We start from the raw sequence: 18332 nt of genomic DNA, 5'->3' as shown, positions 1-18332 counted from the left end.
AAATCATAATGAAGAGGCACCTCGGGAAAGGCAGTGCTCAATAAGTAAGAGGCGCTCAAATATGATGTCTACCTGAAAGAAGAGGACATTGGAAGGTGGCCCCGGGCACAGGCAAAGTTCAGTTATCTTGTGTATGAAACAGCAGAGGGCCTGCATAGAAGACATGGGTAGGGCTCAGTTGTGAGTACGAGACAGCAGAGGACATTAGGGGGAGGAACCCGGGCAAAGGCAGGGCACAGTTATAATGTATGCAAGATAGGAGAGGCCATACGAGAGAGGCACCGAAGGAAAAAGACTTGATTATCATGCACCCCAGCTAGCAGAGGGCATAAGGAGGAGGCACACATACAAGAGAAGGGCTCAGTCATCATGTGTACCAGACAGCATAAATCGTAATGAAGAGGCACCTCGCGAAAGGCAGTGCTCAATAAGTAAGAGGCGCTCAAATATGATGTCTACCAGAAAGAAGAGGACATTAGAAGGTGGCCCCGGGCACAGGCAAAGTTCAGTTATCTTGTGTATGAAACAGCAGAGGGCCTGCGTAGAAGACATGGGTAGGGCTCAGTTGTGAGTACGAGACAGCAAAGGGCATTAGGGGGAGGAACCCGGGCAAAGGCAGGGCACAGTTATAATGTCTACGAGACGGAAGGGGGCATAGTTAAGAGATGCCTGGAAACAGGTAGGGCTCAGTTATCATCTGTACCAGAAGGTAGGGCTCATACGGAGGAGAAAGGCAGACAGCCTAGTGCTTAATTGGCATGTGTACTGGATGACAAAGTGAATAAGCACCTAGTGTAGGGTTCAACTACCATGTATACGAGAGGGAGTAGAGTGCAATGGTCAATACTTCAGGATGCAGTGTGTGGTATATACAGGGAACATTTCCTAAAATCTAGTTTAAGCCACTCTCTGCGTAGAAGCGTTATCTAGCTCCATGGTTGACGTATCGCTATATTTGACTCTTGACCAATTGTATCCTCTCTCGCCCGCAGACTGGTTCCAGCTCGTTGGATTGCTGCATGACATGGGGAAAATTCTGGCCCTTGCTGATGAGCCACAGGTAAAGAATGGTTAATTCAATTGAGCATAAGTTGTCAAATAGAAGCAGAGGGCAGGTTTAAAAAGAATGAGTCGGCCCACTATGTGTGTGGGCATCACTCACCATTATTTAAACGTACCACATTCCTTCTCCTATATATAAATACCCCCAGCACAGACCCTCTGTCAGTTGCACTGACTCTTTTCTCATTTACAGACCACCCCCAAAAGAACCTAATTCCAGATTGGCTGATGCCTTCTAGAAATCCGGAAGGACCCCGTCCCGCCATCCTGAGTGACTTTACCATACCCCTTGGCAGAGCCGAAACCCCCCCCCCCACACATTTACTAGCTCAAAATACTGATAGCCTTCATCTCAAACAGCTGGTGAGTGATCCCACCAACAATGGACACCTAAACATGTGCCACCATCTATCCGTTGCCATGGGATCGCCCACCTGTCATCCATTTCAGCATCCTAACCCCGGCAGCATCTGCTTCAAGGTGTCCCTTGGGTATGGGGATGAACCGGGGTTTGGTGGCGGTTCCTGAGCACATGGGGATGAAGCTCAGTATCAAAGGCAATCCCTCGTCCCATGCGACTGAATCTGGATATAGGAAGCAGCCCATGTGCATATGATGCTAAATCTGGTCACAGTTGCTTGGCTTACTGTCATAATAAAGTCTGCACAAGGCTCCTTTGAAAGTCACTATTGAAACTGCAGGAAGTCTTAGTCCAGGCCCTGGATAATGGCTGGCCTGAGATGCCACAATCAGGGTGCCTAGCATGAAGACCATACACTGGCTCCTGGTATACATTGCGGCTCACTTTAAGACCTTTTGCCTGGCCCCCGAAGTCCTCCATGGCCACAAAATATGCTACCTCTCAGATCTTTCAGCTCTATCAGCCAGTAGACACCTGGGATCTTCCAAAGTGAACCTACCAGATCTTAAGGGCATAACATTAAATGCTGCAGGGCCCGGCTCAGCCCTGTGGAATAGCCAGCCTCTACTAAGCCAAGCAGAGGTCATCTTCTTGAAGTTCCAGGGAGCAGAGAAGAATCATCTCTTATAATCTGCCTAGGATTTCTGGGGCTGCATCCGGCAAACCTCCTCTGCACTACAGCCGGCTTGCTCTCGCTAGATCTTCCAGCCTTTCAGACCCCCAAGGTTGGGCCTCTCCCTTCCTTGCTTAGCAAGTGTTCATCCTTGTGGGTTCCCCCCAAGCTGGCTATAGACCATACGCAGCCTGGTACGGGTAAAGGACTGTTTTATCAGTGGACTAGTTTGATGACTTGGTACCCTGTCATAGTGTTCTCTGCAGTGTTCCAAGGAATAATGAAGCAGTTTATGAAACCCTAGAATACAGCAGACTGGGCCGAGGAAATGCCAGATGCCTCCAAATCCTTCAGGACTGGAGGATTGATAGCAGTCTCAACCTAAATGGATCCAATTCTCTTCACCCTCCCTCGTACTCCTGTGAAAAAAGCTACAAACCTAAGAATGGTCTTAAGCACCGATCTCTCCCTTCAGCTCAAAAATCAAGGCACTGTATACTCAAGGGCAGTCATTATCTGTTACATGTTCTCAAAACTATTGACCACTTTCTAGAGTTATCCATGCATTGTTGCTGTCTAAAATTATCTCGTGCAAAGGCACGTACGCCTGCCCAGCTAAGAAAGGCGTCCTAAAACTACAACTGGTAAAAAAAAAAAAAAAAAAAGGCACCCTGATTAGTCCTATGCTTGCGCAAGCAGGATTATATGTCTAAGGCCCTGGGGTTGTGACACTGGTGTCCCATCCTTCATTGAGTCAGGCTTCTATATAAAACCCACAGAACGTACAGGGACATTGGCCCTAAATACAAGCCACACGGTTGCCACAGGGATGGCTACCTTGCTTCTTGGTCAAGGCATATATATATATGGCAATGGGAAATCCAATGGGCAGGTGTTTGGCAGACAAGTGATGATGCACAGCCCATGGTTATAGATACAAGATGTTGTACTCTTTATGGGAGACCGCAAAGATACTGTTGCTCGGTTTTAGAAGCACCCACCTGTGCTTCAGGTACACCCTAATACAAAAGAGTGGACCCCGTTATTGTGATTCTGATGCGGTTACGCATTGTTCCATGTCATTAGAACATGAGAGATAGTTACTTAGCAAAAGTTATTTTTAATTGCAACATGTTTTTAGATCAGATGTAATCAACCAATATATGTTTCGCGCGCCGGGCGCATCCTCATAGCCCATGATAGTTCAAACTCATAATTGTGTATGGAGTTCCACATGGAATGTTAGCCGGGTCACATGCTGGTTAGCTTGCTGCGCTGCTGGGCTCGAGTCATGTGCACGAAACACATGTTGGGTGATTATGTGTCGTATCTCTCATGTCCTAATTATATACATGAATGCATGAGTGCACATGAATCACAAGAGCTGCATTTACTTTGTTGTGCCCAAAGCATGATATGACGCAGGTGGGCCCAGGGCAATCTATGGCAACTTGCAATTGGAATTTCCCCCGGGATACTATGTAAAGAATGTCTCAATAAGCCCAGGTACAGAGGGTTGGGGGGCTTCTAGAAGGTTGTGTTGGAAGTGCAGTGGACGGGTACAGTACTTGCATCAGTGGTCCCAATGTGGGCTGGGAAATCTTGTGGAGTGACTGCGCCCGATGCCTGCAATACAGTGTGCTTCACTAGAGGAAGCAATCTCAAACTCGCAATGGATTATAGAAAAAGGCCTCTGCCTGCACTGCGAGCTGTCTTCACACTGCTATGTCACGATACTTCTCTCACGCAGTGGTGCGTTGTGGGGGACACCTTCCCTGTGGGCTGCAAGTTTCAAGACTCCATCGTCTTCCGGGACTCCACCTTCGAGAAGAATCCGGACAACAAGCACCCCGAATACAGGTAAATCCGGAAAACACTCGATGACATCACCCATTGTGCACAGCAGTGTCCCACCCCATCACATACGTGTATCGCACAGATGCGATTGTCACCATCATATGTGTCCCCGAGCCCCCAACACAGTATACACAAAGGTCCGTAGCCCCTTACTTATTTAACATTTATAAAGCGCTCACAGAGGCCGCAGGCATCGAGGCGCTGTTACAGAATTGTTTGTTTTTCTTAGTTGCGTAATTGTATTTTTTTTTGTCTTAGTTACGTATTTATAACGCGCTTAAACACCCAGAGGTTTCTAAGCGCGGACCCGGGGATCGAACCTGTTGTTGCTTCGTGTCGTCTTGCTTCCAAGACGCGCACGATGCCGCTGAGCTATCCTCCCATGATGGGCTCAATTGCTTTGCTACTGGTGTCCTGTGGGGCGTGTGCATGCTGTGCACAAGAGATGTTCAACTCGTGTGCAAAGGGGACACACTCGGAAAATGGATAGAAGCGATTGTTATTCACAGGGCACAGCTGAGGTCTACACTCCTTTTACCGAAGAAATGCTAATCAACTGTGCACAGGCATGGCTTCGTGCACAGATCTGAAAATCTCCTAATCCAGTCTGTGCACAAGGGAGCCCCCGCATACTCAAGAGAATTGTGGTACCCACTATTCACAGCTAAAACCCCACCATAATGTCCAGAAGAGATTCTGATCACTGTCCATGGGTAAGCCCCCTTTCCCCCCACACTGCTTGTACAGTGGACTATAACCACTATTCACAGGTCAGGCCCCACACAGCATACACAGTAGTCTCTGACGAATGACAGCACGTATGGCCCCCACACGGTGTGAAGAATGCCTTTTGGCCGCTGCACATTGGTGAGGACCCAAACTAATGACAGAAGAGATGCTGAACACCGAGTGCTGTGCGCATCATAGGTAAGACTTCACACAGTGTACGCAAGATGTCCAGACCACTGTGCAGTAGTGAGCTCCTCACTTACTATACAGAAGGGAATCCGATCACTGAGCAAAGCCCCTGGACTATTGTACAGAAGACATCGCAAGCACTGTGCACAGGTGACCCCTCACTCAGTGTACAGAAGAGATTCTGACCAATCTGCACCGGTGGACTCCTCGCATTCTGTACAGAACATATCCTAACCACTGGGCACTGGTGAACTCATGACCACCGGGCACCGGTGAACCCCGCACATTCTCTACAGAACATATCCTGACCACTGGGCACCGGTGATACCTTCAAATGCTCTCCAGAACATATCCTGACCACTGCGCACCGGTGAGAACCTCACATACTCTACAGAACATATCCTGACCACTGGGCACCGGTGTGGCCCTCACATACTCTACAGAACATATCCTGAAAAACTGGTGAGACCCTCACAAACTCTAAGAAACATATCCTGATCCCTGGGCATCGGTGATATCGTCACATACTCTACAGAACATATCCTGAACACCAGTGAGACCGTCACATACTCTAAAGGAACATTTCCTGACCACTGGGCAACAGTGAGACCCTCACATGCACTACAGAACATATCCTAACCACTGGGCACTGGTGAACTCATGACCACTAGGCACCGGTGAACCCCGCACATTCTCTACAGAACATATCCTGAACACCAGTGAGACCGTCACATACTCTAAAGGAACATTTCCTGACCACTGGGCAACAGTGAGACCCTCACATGCACTACAGAACATATCCTAACCACTGGGCACTGGTGAACTCATGACCACTAGGCACCGGTGAACCCCGCACATTCTCTACAGAACATATCCTGAACACCAGTGAGACCGTCACATACTCTAAAGGAACATTTCCTGACCACTGGGCAACAGTGAGACCCTCACATGCACTACAGAACATATCTTAACCACTGGGCACTGGTGAACTCATGACCACTAGGCACCGGTGAACCCCGCACATTCTCTACAGAACATATCCTGACCACTGGGCACCGGTGATACCTTCAAATGCTCTCCAGAACATATCCTGACCACTGGGCACCGGTGTGGCCCTCACATACTCTACAGAACATATCCTGAAAAACCGGTGAGACCCTCACAAACTCTAAGAAACATATCCTGATCCCTGGGCATCGGTGTTATCGTCACATACTCTACAGAACATATCCTGAACACCGGTGAGACCCTCACATACTCTAAGAATCATATGCTGACCCCTGAGCACCAGTGATACCCTCACATGCTCTCCAGAACACATCCTGACCACTGGGCACCGGTTAGACCCTCACATACTCTACAGAGCATATCCTGAACACCAGCGAGACCTTGACATACTCTAAGAAACATATGCTGACCCCTGAGCACCAGTGATACCCTCACATGCTCTCCAGAACACATCCTGACCACTGGACACCAGATAGACCCTCACATACTCTACAGAGCATATCCTGAACACCAGCGAGACCCTGACATACTCTAAGAAACATATCCTGACCACTGGGCACCAGTGATACCCTCACATGCTCTCCAGAACACATCCGGACCACTGGACACCGGTTAGACCCTCACATACTCTACAGAGCATATCCTGAACACCAGCGAGACCTTGACATACTCTAAGGAACATATCCTGACCACTGGGTACCGGTGGTGAGGCCCTCACATAATCTGCAGAAGAAATTCCAAAGCGCTGTGCACAGAGAGGCCCCTCAAGCGTACAGAAAGGCATCAGGTGGGTCCATCGCACTGTACAGAAGATATTGTGGCTGATGTGCACATGTTTGCTGCTCACATACTGTAGAGAAGAGATTGTAACCATTATGCATACCCTGTGCAGATGATATGCAGACTGCTATGTACAATTGTGTGTCTCAGATATTGTGCAGAAGACATTGAGACCCAACAGCTGATCCCCCTCACCTACTGTAAAGATGATTCCCGCCACTGTGCACAGGCACGCCCCCCGAATACAGTACAAAAGGGATTCCCACCACTGTACATAGGTGAGCACCTCACACACTGTGCAGAAGACATTCTGATCCCAACCCCAACTACCGTACAGAAATGATGCCTACCACTGTGCCCAGGTGAGCCCCTCTCAAAGAGTGTGAAAGTTGGGTGGTGGGACTCTGTGGCGTGCTTTTTGATGAGTGATGCCTGTCTCCAATGAAGCGCATTCTTTTAGCAAGAAGAGAAATAGTGGCGTGGGTGCTCAGGTCAGTCCCAACAAAATCTCCGATCCCCTTTCTTTTCTATCAACAGGACACAGGTTAGTGACTTCAGGGGCCACTAACGTGAATATAAAAGAGAGAGGAAAGAGTGGATAAATGGCAAATACATGGACCAGGGGAGGATGCTGTACAGCTCGTAGCTGGCCATGGAATGAGAAGGGTAAAAGAGCGAAAATAAAACTGCACTTCAGTACAGAAAGATGGGATATTGGAAGAAAATGCAGCTGAATGAGGAGAACGTGGTACATTCCCCCATGATCTGCCTCCGCTTATCATCCAGTGTTTCACCCTGTAAACCACCCCACAATTAGAGGTTCAGGATGTAAACTTCCAGCAGAATATATATATATGTACATATATATGAACAAATATCAAAATAGACTCTTTGATAGACGTTGGTATTTTTAGAAAATATTCCATCGTCATTCATCTTTGCATATTCTACGTTTGCAGTGATACATAAGTTGGGCAAACATAGAAACTTGCACGAGTGACGTGGATTTGGCAGATTGCTGGGGTGCCCCTTCTACATGATCGTGTGTGCGCATTGGAAACAGTATCCCTAAGACCCACCGCCCACTGACCTTGGCAAGCCCAGCAATGCATTATACGTTGTTCCATACATTAGAAGTATAGTTCACCCTGCACATTGGCAGCGTGTGCCTTCAAACTGTGTTCAAAATAGATTTGAATACATGGCACGGAAATCAGGTTTTTATATAGCGCTTCATGCCATATTACTGTGATAATTGACCATGGGAGGATGAATCAGCTGCATACAGATAACTGTGATGAGCGCCTAACTTGCTGATCTATTTTACTGGTGCCATAGCCATATGTATAGTCCATTCGCACATGGCGACATTTTTGCGGGGATATTATCACATGGAACCCTTGTTGGTATCAGATAATATTATCCCCATAAATAATGTTGCCATACATATAGTCGCCTGGAAACAGAATAGGCCACATAATTTATGGGGACAACATATGGGGTACATGGGAGCGGGGAATGCAGGGGTGTCCCCCGCTCCCTTTAAAAAAAATGTGGGTGTTGCGGGGATGTCCCCTGCAGGTTCCATATGGTAATATCGCAGCATAAAAATGGCACCATTCTCGTATGGCGACATTTTTGCGGGGATATTATCACATGAAACCATCTTGTTCAGGTCAGCAGCGATCTGCAGTAGACATAGTGGGTGCCCAGAGATAACAGTGGGTAATTAAACGTAGGTCAGTGTCTTGTGAGATTCAATGCTTCCCAAAAACTTTATCCAGTGCTGTAGACAGTTCTATGTGATTTCATCGAGGAGAAATCATTGAATCCGATTCCAGCTAATTTTATTTTCTAATTTTATTCAATTTGGCTGCAAATGTATGCAGGAGAGACACCCTAAAGCCAAGCCCCCCCCAGATCCTCGCAGCACCCCCTACTGACCAACCTTAATTATTACCCCCCCCCCCACATATATATGCAACCAAATTCGTTAAATAAAAATTGACGAATACTCCTGCAACATAAACTCCCTATCCCCTGTAAACATTAAGGTGTGTGGGAAGGGATGGTTAAGAAACGAAGCAATCGGTAGTAGCTTACATCTGAATTACTCGTGAGTGGCATAGATATCAGTGGTTTTCCACGTTCCAAAGGAACCAGGGGTAATGAGGAAGAGGGCATTGCTCCCTATAGGATATGCCCTATATCCCAATCAAGGGAACTTGAGATTCATTTAGGAAAGGTTGCATGCCCCTACTGATGAGGAAAGTCACACATACTCACATGATGGCCACGCTTGGCCCTCTTGTTAAGGCAGCTGAAAGAAGAGCCCTGGAAGTATTGGACATGCTGGGCTTCCTCTCCGGAGGACAAAAAATTGTCGTCCAGGGTGGCTGCCGAACATTAGAGTGTGGAAACCCAGGGAATGGTGATACTCTCAGGAGCCTCGGACCAGTGATTATAGAGTGATGGGTCCAAGTGCAGTCTCTAAGAGTCGCTGTATTGTCTCCTTCCAGTACACAGTATGGGATATACTCTCCTCACTGCGGCTTAGAGAACGTGCTGATGTCCTGGGGCCATGACGGTAAGGAAAATATTGTGTTCCCTGAGTTTTTGAGAGGTGCGATCAGCTTCCAGGATTTATTTAATGAGTCAAATCAGTTGAAGTGGGTCCTTTTCGTGTGAAATCAACATTGCAGGTTTACTTTTGGGTTTAATCATTGCTACTTTATTTTATTTTTAAGTTTTGTAACACACCAAAATTACAGTAAACTTGCTTGCTATGACCCAAATTGACCTTTTACAATTGACCTTTTATCCTAATTGACCTAATAATAGTGGTCCTAATTGACCTTCTGCACAATTGACCTGTACCTTTATTTGATAGATGATATGTGTGTGTGGGGTGGGTTTGGGGTAATAAATAATATAATGGGAAAGGATAAGGGGTTGTGGGGGGGGTCCTAGTTGACCTTCATTTCACGATCAATTGTGCAGAAGGTCAATTCTCGCACGATCATTTGTGAAAAGGTCAATTAGTATACATCCAACTGCTTAGAAGTGCAGGAAAGGGCACAACTCACATCTGCTCTGACTGCACATTCATGAATTCCAGAACAAAAGTACATTAAAATATTACAGATAATTTATACATACAAATGATCTCAAGGCAAGATTGATTAATTTGTCGTAGGAAAGGCGAGGGTAAATCAAGGCGAGTAAAATCAGGATAGTCAGCATGCTTTTGGAAGGCTAAATCCAATAGTTAGCCTGAGTTTAAAGCAGGATTAATGGAACAAAGGCCCGGTTCTCATTTCTGCTGATTGAAAGAAGCAAATACTGCAAGGGAGTAGCATCCATGCGGTCTTCGAATTTTGGGCTCTAAAGCACTTTTAGGGAGGCTGACCTTAGGTGTCTGGCAGAGATACATCTCTTGATGCAGAATAAAAAGTAGCGAGGTCCTTTATTGTTGTGGCTCTTGTGAATGAGGGGAAGGGGTTTGAAGGTATTTATGTGTTCCACTTTGGGAGATTTCAGGGGTTTCAGTGCAGATGGAACAGGGTCCCAAGTGTTGATGAAGAAAATATTTTTGGCTGCCTTATTTTAAAGATGCTGCAGCCGCTGCATAGACCCCTTAGTTAGGTCTATATTGATAGCGTTAAAGTAGTTTGATCTTGAGAGCACTAGGCCTTGAGCAATGTTAATATTGATTTGATTTGTTAGTTTGCAACATGCTTAATCCTTGAAAGGAAGCCAAACAGAGAACTGTGTCTAGGCACAGATATGAATCATAAGGGGACGAGAAAAGGAAGGGAGAGTAACCGCATTGTGTAGGGGGTTAAGCAAAAATGTGTGTTTTTAACTTCTTCCGGAATAAGGGGAAGAAGTCTAGTTTCCGAGGATCAAGGAGTATTACGTTCCAAGCCCGAGGACCAGAGACCGAGAAGCGCCTGTCCCTGCGGTGTACATAACGGGAGACGGAACTACTAGTAGATATTGAGCAGTTGATCAGAGGGATCGGGCAATAAGAGCAGATCTTAGAAGCAAGATCAAAAAGAACCAAGCCGTGGAAGCATTTGAAAACAAGATAGACGATCTTGTGAAGGATCCTCTGTTGTACTGGTAGCCAATGAATGGAAGACACCAGAGCAGTTTTAGATAGATTAAAAAGAAGTCTAATGGCTGCATTTTGGGCAACCTGAAGGCGATGTATCTGGCCTGTTGGAACTCCAGCGAGGATTGCATTGCAGTGAGTTTATTAGTGCTCCAACAACGGCTGGTCGGTCTTTTTCAGAAATGAGAGGGAGAATAGGTCTTAGTAGCCTAAGTCAGTAGTAAATCAATGTTAACACCTCCCTGACCTGCAAACTGCGGTTCAGAATTGACTCCCAGATGCAACCAAGACTTTTACCTTCAGATGAGAACACAGCAGGCACATCAAATAGAGCAGGGCAGGAGTCAAGATGATTTGCATCTGTCAGAAGATATTTGCGACCAAGCAAAATAACCTCAGTTTTAGTAGGATTTAGCTGCAACCTATTTGCCAGTATCCAGCTTTTGCCATCTTGGGCGCAGTCTTAAATCTGTTTGATTGAGTCCAGGCAATTATTCATCCTGATATATATTTGAGTTTCTTCGGCATAGGAATGATACCTTAGGGCGAATCTTGACAAGTTACCCAATAATTGCCGAATATAAATGTTAAATAGAAGGAGAAAGGGAAGAGCCCAGAGGAACATTGCAGTGAACAGGAAGGGAATTGGAGTAAAAAGTTCCCATTTTGTCTTGTTGGGTCCGGTCTGAGCCTGAGCCTGTGAACCATTTTAAGGAGTCTTCAGAGACTTGGGCTACCTCAGTCAGTATGGATACAAGTATATTGAAATCAAATGTATCAAAAGCTACTGAAAGATCGAGCACAACCAGCAAACTGAGATCACCTTCATCGGCTTATCTTAAAATGTCATCCTAAACAGACAGAAGTGCAGCTTCTATACCATGAAGAGGCATACAGTCTGATTGAAATGTGTCAGGCAATTGATGTTCTTCCAGAAATTTTTGAAGTTGTGAGGTGACATTTTTTTAGAGGACCTTAGCAGGTCATGAAAGATCATGCCTTGACTAAAAGAATTTACAAAACAGGCAATACATTCCTTCTGTTCCGTAGCATGACGTTTTGCGAGGCAGGCAGGCATATTCGGTGGTGGTGTGAAATATAGGAAGGTATTCTTCATCATAGGGTGCTGGAAATGTGTAATTTATTTTTTTTACAATAGATTGAATTGGAGAATAAAGGACCATTTGCTGTCAAACAGTATTCTGAAGCTTAGGAGTCCTCCCCATTAGTCATGCCAGTTGAAAGGGAGGGAGGTTGCCTGCAGATGGCCACAACAGATGTTTTTCTTTATTTTAGAAGGTTGCAATAAAGGTTGTTGTCAATAGTCTAGTCTTGGAATTTTTGGGATGAAAGAAGGGATCAGGTCATTGTTGTAGGGCTACATCAGGTGTGTTCAGTAGGATCAAACCAGCAAAGTTATGGTGGGTTTAAAAAGGCTTTAAAATACAACACTTCCAAATGAAATGTTAAGGTAGAATAAGCCCTTTATGCCAAGTCAAGCAGGCAACAGGGCCACCCACTAGCCATGACTGGAACTTCACTTCCAGTGCAGAGCCAGATGAGCAAAGAATTGTGGGTACAATGTGAGTATGCAAATTAGTCCAAATGCAAGCCTTTAGCTCCGGAAAATGTTCCTTCTGGTGTTTCCTACACATGCCTCCAACAAGGCTGTAAGACTATACTTCACTAATATGCCCTAATAATTATGAAACCTGTAAGCAGTTGTCTGGAGCCTTGGGAACTGTCTGTCTTATGTTGCAGAAGCTATGTATAAAATAGAACTGCCATGTAAAACAGTGCACATTTTCAGAAAGAAGTAACGGAAACCAAAATCAGAGAATTGTTAGAAAAGAGGTCAAAGTCAAAGGAAGGAATGCAGTCACCAGCCCAAAAATGTATAAAGTTTTTCAAAAAAAGGTAGCAAGCGCCCCTCTCCAGAAAGAACATGGCATGATAACCTGTTCTGTGGTTTTTTCCCCACTTTGTGAGTTCGCAGCCATTGCTTTTTGCTCACTATGCCTTCCACAGATGGGAAATATCAATTTGCATATCAGTATTTGCCCCCCCCCCACATGGGCAGTCCAGCACCGAAATGCTATGGCAATTCCCTTCTGAACAAGAGTACCAACAGCAACCCCATGTATAAAGGACAGAAACAGAGTGGGCCCAACTACCAATCCAAAGGGACTCTACCACAGAATGGGGAGGCCAGAGAATGAGCGTTTCATGAGTGGAGTGAGGAGTAATAACAGGAGAGGTAGTAGTTAAGCAAAGGCAGGACACACAAAGTCAGAGAGACGATGTGAGTAGGGAACATTGTGGTACAGCATGTCAAAAGATGCAGAAAGATCAGGAAGACTGAGAATAGAGGCCTGCTTTTTGTGGTGCCAGGAATAAGAAAGTTGTCAACAGGGGAACATTCTTTGTAGAGTATGCACCACAAAAGCCAGACTGAAAGCAACCGAATTGCATTTAGAAAACAAGCTGCCTCTGGATACCCGCGGAAACTAAGCATTTTAGAAAGAAGAGGATCCAAAATACAATGACACCAATAAAAGAGGATCTGAGAAAGGGTTTATTCAGAGTGGTTGGAGAGGAGCAATCTTAAATAAAGATTCAAATATGACAGAAGAAATAAAGTGGGTGAAGAAACAGGTCAAAAACAGAAGGGAGCGTCCAGAAGAGGAGACAGGGAAAAGGAAGAGAGGGAGTAGGATGGCAGAGGAGCTGGATAGAACGAAGTGTGGAAAGGACAGGAAATATAACAAGAAGTATCAATATTTGAAGAGAAGCTTCAGTTGAACATGGGCAAGGGAGTGATAGAGGGGACATTTAACAGGGGTTAATGAAAAGCAGAAGGATGAAATGGCTGAGAAGATGAGGATGAGATAACCGAAAATAATGAGTGTTAGGAAGCAGAGAAAACAACATACAAGATGGAAAAGAGATTTTTAAAAGGTGAGTGGCAGCTGATTTCGTTGAGGTTCATCAAGCTTGGCAAATGTGTGCCCAGTGTGCATTGATGGAAGGAGAACGAGACAGCATCGAGTAGGCTGCTGGTCACGTGACCAGGCCCTGCCACTCAGTTGAGCTGCTCGATCTACCCCCTATTTAATCAGTCCTTCTTAGGAGTCCTCATCGCCAATGTCCCCAGCAAAGGACGTGCAAAGACAAGGACCACATCTGTTTGGGCCTGACCTGCTATCTTGCATTTCACCTACAAACTACTCGCTACTATGGCTACTCACCATAAGACATCAACATGTGTCGCCTCCCTACAAAGCCCATCCCCACTCTCACTAGGGTTTGAATGGCAAAGTGCCCTGGGTAGCCCTGGCAAGCTACTCAGGCACACCTCATCAATATTGCCTTTGCCCCATCCAACACCCACAGACACATACACACACCCTTTCATGTTGATCAATGCTCACTCAGCAGTCGCTGATGCTCCAGAGATTGCTGACCTCATCTTGTACAACCTTGATGCCCCGTTCATCACTGAAACATGGTTTACACCATCCTCCCCACATGTTTAACTTCCTCCTACCCCAAGGATACTGCACCCAACATGCCAACTGGCTGGGAAGAGCAGGTGGCAGAGTGGCAATCATCCACAGGAGCAATTGGCCACGCTCCATCATGCCCTCTCCCAAAATAAACTAATTTGAATCACTTGCCTGCTGATTCCTTGTATCGCACAAGGAGTCCACCACATCTACAGACCACCTCACAGGAGTGACTCTTTCATTGAAGACATCTACAGCTTACTCTCCTTTGCCAAATTAACACATTTAATTAATGTCTTTCTCAGGGATTTGTTCATCCTTGAGCGACAGGCTGACAACTCCACTCGAAGCACGATTTTTGCACTGACCGCTTACATGGACCTTAAGCGAATTGTGCTCTCTCCCACACACAACAAAGGTAACACCCTATACTTAGTGTTCACATCATACCCCTGCATCACCTGTGCAGACTCTATCCCACTTGACTGGTCCGACCACGCCGCTATCCAATTATCAGTCTCCCACTTGACTATGGCTCACAAAGGTCAGGCTAAACGCCCCCTCACAAAACCTTCCTGTTCAATGAGCTAGAAGCAAACTTGGCAGACTTCCCCACCACAGAGAATACCTCGGACCTCCTGGAATTATTCAGCAACTCTGCTATGAAACTGGTGGACACTCATGCCCCCCTAAAATCAGCCAGGCTAGGACCACACCATTCGTCCCATGGTACAATCCTGAGCTAGCCGCCAAGAAATGCCCAATCAGAGCCCTAGATGAACGGCGACGATCTCTGAGCACAAACCGTAGGATTCTGATTACTGAGGCAAAGCTGCTTACTACTCTAACACCATTGTGGCCTCCTCTAACAGGAGCAAATCCCTCTTCAAAGTAGTAAAACATTGTACCAAACCCACACCCAACCCCGAAGTACCAGCAACTGAGGAAAAATGTGATAGAATCAACACATGTTTTATTGCAAAAAAATAGACAAAATACGAGAGACAATCGAATCAACCTCTCACAGCATTAGCATCCCCTGCACCCGGGCACACACACTGCCCCTCTGGACCGAATGTTCTCCTCTCTTCCCCCTGGATCTCTATCAACAATGCCTGATGCTGTGGGCGTATCGACAGGGTTTTCCGTTATGTTGTCCACCCCACTCGAACCCTGAGAGTCTGCAGATTCCCCTTCCTCCTCACCTGATGAAGATGAGATGTCCAACTTCTTTCCACGGGATCGACGAGTGAAAGTCCTCCTCTCCTTGTGTAGATAGGGTCGGCCTCGGGAGGAAGCCACCGCGACCCTTTGGGAACGAATCAGCAGTGACTCCCCCCCGCGACAGACAAGTGAGGCTAGGGGAAAAGCCTTTCGGCACAAAAACCCCTTCGGAGTGTAGATATCCAGGGGCCTGAGGGAATCGAGTCTTGTTGAAGCAAGCCAAGGGGACTTCGAGTAGGATGTTTATTGTTCATACTGGTCAGACAGGTCTGGATGTATGCCTGAGTATCGGCTCACATACCGGGCCAGTAAAAGGATCTCTGCAGTAATTCCAAAGTCCCTCGTAAGCCTCTATGCCCGGCCACCTTCGAGTTGTGACACCACTGGAGAGCTTGTATTCTGAGGTCCTGTGAAGGAAGGATGAGTCTCCCTCGAGTGAAGTACAGACCGTCCCTCTGATCCACCGGAGTCCTCCCCACTTGCAAGAGTGTTTCTTCTGGGGAAAGAGATCTTTCCCTCACTTCTTCCAAGAAGGACGATACAGCGGAAATGATCTTGATATGTGGAAACATGAGCTCTTTCTCGTATCCCAGAGAGGTCTCATCTCTGCGAGATAAGGCGTCAGCAACCTGGTTTTGGGTACCAGGTATGTATGTTATGAGAAAATGGAACTGTGCAAAGAAATGCGCCCATCGGGCTTGTCTGGTGTTATAACACTCTTGTTGACGTAGGATCTGTAGGTTCTTGTGATCAGTACGTATCAGGAACGGATGTAAGCTTCCTTGGAGAAGATGCCTCCATTCTAGACAAGCCAGTTTCATAGCTAAGAGCTCCTTTTCTATGACGGAGTAGTTTAGCTGACTAGGGTTCAGAGTCTTGGAGAAATAGGCGATGGGATGTTCTTGGCCCTGATTTGATTGTAGGAGAACGGCGCCAACCGCACCCGCGGAGGCGCCGGTCTCAAGAATAAAGGGAAGCAATTGGTCCGGCTGTCTCAGAATAGGGGCAGAACAGAACCTTCCTTTCAGACAGATGAAACTCTCCTCGGCTTCCCTGGACCATCGAAAGGGCCTGGAAGCTTTCTTTAGTAAAGAGGTGATAGGCAAAGTGAGTCTGGAAAATTCGGGAATAAACCTCCGGTAAAAGTTGGCCAGTCCCAAAAATCTTTGAATCTCCTTGACCGACGAAGGGGAGGGCCAGCCTAGAATAGCTTCGACCTTCTTGGGATCCATGGCGATCCCCTTGCTGGACAAAATAAACCCCAGATAGGAGACGGAGGTTTTGGCGAAAGCACACTTTTCCGGCTTGACCAATCAATGATGTCGCTGCAGCCTGTGTAATACTTCCTTCACATGACGAGTATGCTCTTCGGGCTGACGGGAGTAAACCAGAATATCGTCTAAGTAGACAACGGTGTTTTGGCCCAAGAGATCAGAAAATATATGGTCCATAAACCTTTGAAAGATGGAGGGAGCGTTGACCAGTCCGAACGGCATAACCTGATATTCGAACAGCCCATAGGGAGTGCGGAAAGCCGTCTTCCATTCGTCACCAGTCCTGATGCGGAGCAAATGGTAAGCATTACGTAGGTCGAGTTTAGAAAAAACTACTGAGCCTTGGACGGTCTCCAGGATCTCCGAGATTATGGGCATAGGGTACCGGTCCTTGATGGTAAGTTGGTTAAGCCCTCGGTAATCGATACAAGGTCTTAGGTCCTTGGAGTCCCTCTTAGGAATGAAGAATAGAGATGCTCCTGCTGGTGATCTGGAAGGTCGGATAAGTCTGTTGGCTAAGTTGTCATCTAAGTAGCGTCTAAGGACTTCCTTTTCCGACAAGGAAAGGGGATACATCCTACAAAACGGAACCAGAGCCAGAGGGACTAAGTCTATCCTACAGTCCTCAGGTCGATGAGGAGGGAGTTCCATGGGTTGTTGGTCTTGGAACACTGTGGCGTACTCCTGAAGACAGCTTGGGATACAATGGATCGTGCTCCTCTCAGGGGCACACCCCATCTTGACGCTTTCGAACAAGGGTCCTGGAAGACACTTCTCCTGGCAGTAAGCAGAATGAAAACTTAGAAGATTGGCCGACCAATCTATGGTAGGGTTGTGTCGTCAGAGCCAACCAATCCCCAAAATGACTGGGAAATGAGCTGCGCGAATGATATCGAAGCTCAGTACTTCAGTATGTTGTTGAATGGATACCCGTACCTCCTCTGTGGTGTGGGTAATGAGGCCGGAGCACAGAGGGGTACCATCTACTCCCTCTACCTTCTGGTCTTCCTTCTTGGCTATCCTGCGAAGGCCTACCTTGTCGGCCCATAGGGTGTCCAGGAAGTTCCCGGCTGCTCCGCAATCCAGCAGGGCCAGAGTCTCCATTTCCTTTCCTCTGAACTGAAGCTGGCCGGATACCACCATGAGACGTTGGTCGTCCTAGGGTTGGGCAGAAGTAACTGAAAGAGTGACGTAGGAACTGGAAAAATCCCCTCGGTAGTCCATCCTGCCAACTACCGAGGGCGTTCGTTTCCCGGACGTCTGGGGGGTACATCTGGGCAGTCTCTCAAGAGGTGTGTGGAGGAGCCACAGTATAGACAAAGGCTGCCCTCTCTTCTCCTCTTCTTCTCTTCCGCTGTCAAGGGCGCTCTGGTTGCTCCTATTTGCATAGGTTCTTCCCGGGTGGATGGACGAGCGGCAGGTGAGGAGGTCGATGGGTGAGTCTCGGGGTAAGAGCTGGAGCTACGGGTCTTTCTCTTTTCATTCCTCCGTTCAGTCAACCGAAAATCTATCCGTACAACAGCCTTTATGAGATCTGAGAAAGAATCGGGGC

General features: G+C 46.8%; 1 protein-coding gene across 1 annotated transcript in view; it reads left to right on the top strand.

The window, feature by feature from the left end:
- Positions 1-18332, top strand: part of MIOX (myo-inositol oxygenase) — a 108665-nt gene that overhangs the window by 66135 nt on the left and 24198 nt on the right. Inside the window, exons 5-7 of the mRNA XM_069629498.1 lie at positions 993-1060; positions 3847-3956; positions 9179-9246. Coding sequence (XP_069485599.1) covers positions 993-1060; positions 3847-3956; positions 9179-9246 — 246 coding nt within the window. The remainder of the gene's footprint in view (positions 1-992; positions 1061-3846; positions 3957-9178; positions 9247-18332) is intronic.

Source organism: Ambystoma mexicanum, chromosome 12 (genome assembly GCF_040938575.1).
Source record: "Ambystoma mexicanum isolate Mex_15411 chromosome 12, UKY_AmexF1_1, whole genome shotgun sequence".
In the NCBI taxonomy this organism is placed as follows: Eukaryota; Metazoa; Chordata; class Amphibia; order Caudata; family Ambystomatidae; genus Ambystoma; species Ambystoma mexicanum.
The sequence above is the reverse complement of the archived record's forward strand: the minus strand, read 5'-3'. Positions and strand labels throughout refer to the sequence as shown.